The sequence below is a fragment of the Saccostrea cucullata genome, unplaced genomic scaffold (assembly GCF_032062105.1).
Source record: "Saccostrea cucullata isolate Sc308-1 unplaced genomic scaffold, CSIRO_AGI_Scuc_v1 ctg1473, whole genome shotgun sequence".
NCBI lineage: Eukaryota > Metazoa > Mollusca > Bivalvia > Ostreida > Ostreidae > Saccostrea > Saccostrea cuccullata.
The window spans coordinates 50,908-56,560 of record NW_026939213.1 but is presented as its reverse complement, the minus strand read 5'-3'; the positions used below and the strand labels follow the sequence as shown (position 1 = coordinate 56,560).

Sequence of the window (5,653 nt, the reverse complement as noted above, 5' to 3'; positions counted from 1 at the left end):
GATTGTCAGTCTCATGATACCAACATTTTTTTCTGAAAGAGACATCATTTCTGGAAGCATCGTGTATTACTCCCCTCTGTTTTCCATTAAGAAGTGCATCTGTCGCTTGTGCTAATCCTTCAATCACCCGTTGCATTTTCTGTTCATTTTGCTGCATTTGACTCTGTATAACATTGACAAAAGAATCGTCAATTTTCTCATTTTTCTCGTGTGAGCTGGTAATAGTATGGATTTTTCCTTTACGAGAAACACTGCCATTATCACTTTCTCGAATATCAGAGGCCATATATTCAACTGCAGCTCTTTCATCCAAAGGGAATCTCAGCAAATCAGAAAACCTTGTAGACTTCAGTCTAAGTTTCAGCAGAGCCCATTCTCTCTTCTGGATAGAGGGTAATAATTTCTCAATCTCACTGATCATGGTGGCATTGTCCATTTCTTTTTCCAAACCCATCCGCTTCAGAATCAACCAACATCCCTCCACTATCTCCACCATTTCTGTAAACTTTGTGCTGTCTCCCTCAGTAACTGCCTTCAATGCCCTTATGTCAGCCAGAACGGTGTCCGCCAATTTTTCCGATCTTCCATACTTCAGATCAAGACATTTAAACATTTCCTCAAAGTCATTATTGTAATGTTTAAGTGCAAACGTTTATGATAAACAGAACCGAACAGTTTGTTTATATTTGCTAATGCTGAACTCTGAATGCTTTAGACATTAATTGCTTTAATCTTTAACTCCATCGCCTCACTGGTCAATTGTTTATACTTTCCCAGGATATCATATTAACTCTGCTATTTTGTATCTTTGTTTATCTATGTATGAATGAGTAATAGATTTGCATCCAAAGCGAAATCATGTGTTGTTGTTATTAGCAACATTACATTGGCGACGAGGATATAAAGTTTTAGATAGTGTTTGAGCGGTTATTAATTTTGACTGAGAAATATCAATAATGGCTACTGGATTTACTCCATTTCCGAAGTTTGATGTCTCAGATCAAAGTTCAATAGGACAGCGTTGGAAAAAATGGATCCAACGTTTTGAAAATTTCGTCCTTGCTATGGGAATTACCAGGAATGATCGCAAAAGGGCAATGCTCTTACACTATGGAGGAGATGAAGTTTACAATATTTTCGATACTCTTGCGGACACAGGAGGGCCAAATGACTATGATGCAGCAAAAACAAAACTGACGAAGCACTTCAACCCAAAGAAGAACCTTGAATTCGAAATATACAAATTCAGGCAAGCTAAACAACAATCAGGTGAAATAATGGATTCCTATCACACAAGACTACGACAGTTGGCGGAAAACTGTGAGTTCGAAGATGTAGATAGGGAAATAAAATCACAAGTTATTCAAGGATGTGAGTCAAGTCGTCTGAGACGCAAAGCCTTACGTGAACCTGACCTAACGCTCCAACAAATCTTAGATTCAGCGAGAGCTATGGAAGTCTCACAACTCCAAGCCTCCGGTATGGAAGACCATAAGAGTCAAGATGTACATCTAAATGCTGCAAACAGGAGAGAGAATTCGTCTAAACAAAGGAAACAAAAAGAACCAACAAGTAAGTGTCGCAATTGTGGAAAGGAATGGCCACATAAAGATAGACCGTGCCCAGCAAAAGACAAAGCTTGTAACAAATGCAAGAAAATCGGATATTTTGCAAAGCAGTGTAGGTCTGGCCAGAAACAGGATACAAGAAATTTCAACCGCACACCCAAATCAAAGAAACCTGGTATAAACAATTTGGATAATGACAGTAGTGATGAAGAATATGCTTTTGGATTACAACTTAATGCAACAAAATCTTTGCCTATAGCAAATGTCAAGATAAATGGGATTAAAGTTGACATGCTGGTGGATTCCGGAGCAAGTGTTACTGTCATGGATGAGTCGACGTTTGAAAGAGTAAGTCGCAAGAAACCAATTAAATTGTCAAAATCAAATGCCAAAGTTCATGCTTACGGAACGAGAGCGGCGTTACCAATAAGAGGTAAATTTCGAGCTGAAATAGAATCTAAACTCAGGATTATCGACACTGAAATTCTTGTGGTGAAAAGTGCAAGTGGATGTTTACTTAGCTGCGCTGACGCACAAAAGCTTGGACTCATTTCGATTACGATAAATGCTGTTGACCAAATTGAATGTACTGACCAACCCAGTATACTAACAAAATTTGCTGATCGATTTGAGGGGATAGGAAAGCTGAAAGACTTTCAAGTGAAACTTCACATTGACGAAACAGTGAAGCCCGTTGCGCAACCACATCGCAGAATTCCGTTTCACCGACGAAAGAAATTAGAACAAGAGCTTAAGACACTGGAAGAAATGGACATCATAGAAAAAGTTGATGGACCGACTCCGTGGGTGTCACCAATTCTGGTAGCTCCAAAACCAAAAAAATCCTGACCAAGTAAGAGTTTGTATTGACATGAGAAGAGCTAACAAAGCCATATTGAGAGAACGCCATGTCATGCCTACAATTGATGAACTTGTCACTGATTTGAATGGAGCTAAAATATTCTCTAAACTGGACCTAAACAAAGGCTATCACCAACTTGAGTTAGCACCTGAATTGAGATATATCACAACATTTTCATCACATGTTGGACTGTTTCGCTACAAAAGGTTGATTTTTGGAGTAAATTCGGCAGCTGAAGTTTTCCAGGCAGTCATCCAACAAACCATTGAAGGAATACCTGGAACACGCAATATAAGTGATGATATTATTGTGTATGGCAAGTCCCAGGAGGAACACGACAGTTCGTTACAGTTGCTATTAACTCGACTGCGGGAACGAAATCTTACGCTCAACAAAGATAAGTGTGAGTTTATCAAAGGAAAGCTTGAATTCTTTGGATTTATTTTCTCTGGAAATGGAATATCAGCTGACCCCAAGAAAGTTGAGGCAATCAAACATGCAGAAAATCCCAAAAATGCATCTGAAATGCGCAGTTTCCTTGGCATGGCTAATTATTGTGCACGATTCATCAAGGACTTCGCCACAATATCACAACCTCTACGTGAGCTGACCAAAAAGAATCAACGATGGAAATGGGAAAAGAAACATGAACAGGCAATACAGAATATCAAGGACGCATTGACTAGTAGTGCAGTTATGTCCTATTTTGACCCTTCAAGGCGCACAGAAGTCATTGTCGACGCAAGTCCCGTCGGACTAGGAGCTATCCTTACTCAAATTGATGGAAATGGCGACCAGAAAGTTATTTCCTATGGAAGTAAAACGCTTTCTCCAGTGGAACAACGATACTCTCAGACGGAACGTGAAGGCCTTGCAATTGTCTGGAGTTGCGAACATTTTCACCTTTATCTTCTTGGAAACACATTTGACCTTGTGACAGATCATAAGCCACTGGAATTGATATTTGGAAACCCTGTATCAAAACCACCTGCCAGAATTGAGAGATGGGCATTGAGACTACAGCCGTATGATTTCCACATAAAGTACAAACCTGGAAAGTTCAACCCAAGTGACTATATCTCACGTCACCCAATTCGTCAAGAAAATGATAAATCATTCTCTGTTGAAAATTGCATCAATTTTGTAGTCCAGACAAACATCCCGAAATCAATGACTCTGGATGAAATTCAGAAAGCTTCTGACAACGATGTACTGATACGAGATATTCGAGATGCCGTGAGGAACGGATCATGGGTTGTTTTCAAGAAATCAACAAGACCAGACTGGCAATCTGTATATAAACTGAAGGATGAATTGACTCTTTCCGATACCGGGATAGTTCTCCGAAAGGACAAACTGTTTGTTCCACACTCACTCAGAAAACACGTTATAAGTTTAGCACACGAAGGACATCAAGGTATCGTAAAAACGAAGTCGTGCTAAGGGAAAAAGTTTGGTTTCCGGGCATTGATAAACAAGTTGAGACGACACTAAAGAACTGTTTACCTTGCCAAGTTACGACAGAAACAAAACATCTCGAGCCTTTGAAGATGTCACCTTTACCAAGTGGACCCTGGACGGAATTGTCAATGGATTTTTGTGGACCATTTCCCTCGGGAGATTATCTCATGGTTGTTATGGATGAGTACTCCAGATATCCGATTGTGGATTTTCTTAAGTCTACGTCAGCAAAAGCTGTTATTCCTAAGTTAGACAAAATATTTGCGGAATTTGGAATACCAAAAGTTCTGAAAACTGACAACGGACCTCCGTTTAATGGAACAGAATTTCGCCAGTATTCGGAATACTTAGGATTATCTCACAGAAAGATTACCCCTTTATGGCCTAAAGCAAATGCAGAATCCGAAAGATTCATGAGAACAATTGAGAAAACAATCAAAGCAGCTAATGTGGAAAATAAAAGTTGGAAACAAGAAATTTTTACGTTTCTAAGGAACTACAGGGCTACGCCACATTGTACCACAAAAGTATCGCCATTTGAAGCTTTATTCGGCCGGAAAATCAGGACCAAGATGGATGTTGACGTTCTTAACGAAAACAAAGGAGGGAAATACGAAATCCACACGGAAATGAAAGAAAATGACATTAAAGCTAAATCAAAAATGAAACAACATGCTGATCACTATTCTAGTGCAAAGGAAATAGATTTAGAAGTAGGAGACAACGTTTTGGTAAAACAACCAAAATCAAATAAACTGTCAACCCCGTATGAACCAAAACCACTTGAAATTTTAAAAACTAAAGGTACCATGGTCACCGCCGGGAATGATGAGAAGACAATTACAAGAAACGCGTCGCACTTCAAAAAGTTAGACGATAAGGCAGATCAGGACCAGGAACTCGAAGTTGACGAAATACCCGTGAAGACAGATAACTCCACGTGTGAGTTACCGAGCCGTCCTAAGAGAGAAATCCGCGCACCTAAGACACTTATTGAAGAAATGTAGACTATAATATATCTTTATGCGTGTGTATCGTGAACTTAGTGAATTAATGATCAGAACAGTGTATTAATGGAAATACTAGCCGTAACTGTTTATATCTACTTAGACTTAGACAATAAGTGTTGTGTCTGTGTATCTTTATCTTTATTTTGATTCATATTTAATTCCTTGGGATTTAATTCTATTTCAAACAAAAGGAATGTTTAAGTGCAAACGTTTATGATAAACAGAACCGAACAGTTCGTTTATATTTGCTAATGCTGAACTCTGAATGCTTTAGACATTAATTGCTTTAATCTTTAACTCCATCGCCTCACTGGTCAATTGTTTATACTTTCCCAGGATATCATATTAACTCTGCTATTTTGTATCTTTGTTTATCTATGTATGAATGAGTAATAGATTTGCATCCAAAGCGAAATCATGTGTTGTTCTTATTAGCAACATTACAATTATCTACTCCTTTTATAATTTCAAAAGGCTCTCCAGATAAGGAATTCTATAAAGCAAAGGGATCCTTTCCATATGTTGGAATCATGTGAGTAAAATAGTCTGACTTAAAAATCGGGTATTCTCGAATCTTGCCGCTGAAGTGTGGCGGATCTAATTTTTTCACTTTCAGAGATTGTTCTTTCACGCATTTCTCTTGCAATGTGATTTTCTTGGTATTTAATTTGAGACAAAGGGACCTAGCCTTACACAACTCTTTGTATAATGTGTTCATGTCATGGTTTGCTTCGTCCATCTTTGGTTTATCA

At 38.6% G+C, this 5,653-nt stretch overlaps 2 protein-coding genes across 2 annotated transcripts; both read left to right on the top strand.

Moving 5' to 3' along the window:
* Positions 1-956: 956 nt before the first annotated feature.
* LOC134252567 (uncharacterized) lies at positions 957-2,417 on the top strand. The gene has a single exon (XM_062735071.1). The coding sequence runs from the start codon at positions 957-959 to the stop codon at positions 2,415-2,417; it is 1,461 nt and encodes a 486-aa protein (XP_062591055.1).
* Positions 2,418-3,980: 1,563 nt separating this feature from the next.
* Positions 3,981-4,898, top strand: LOC134252566 (uncharacterized protein K02A2.6-like). The gene has a single exon (XM_062735069.1). It carries the CDS (start codon positions 3,981-3,983, stop codon positions 4,896-4,898), a length of 918 nt encoding a protein of 305 aa, XP_062591053.1.
* Positions 4,899-5,653: the final 755 nt, after the last annotated feature.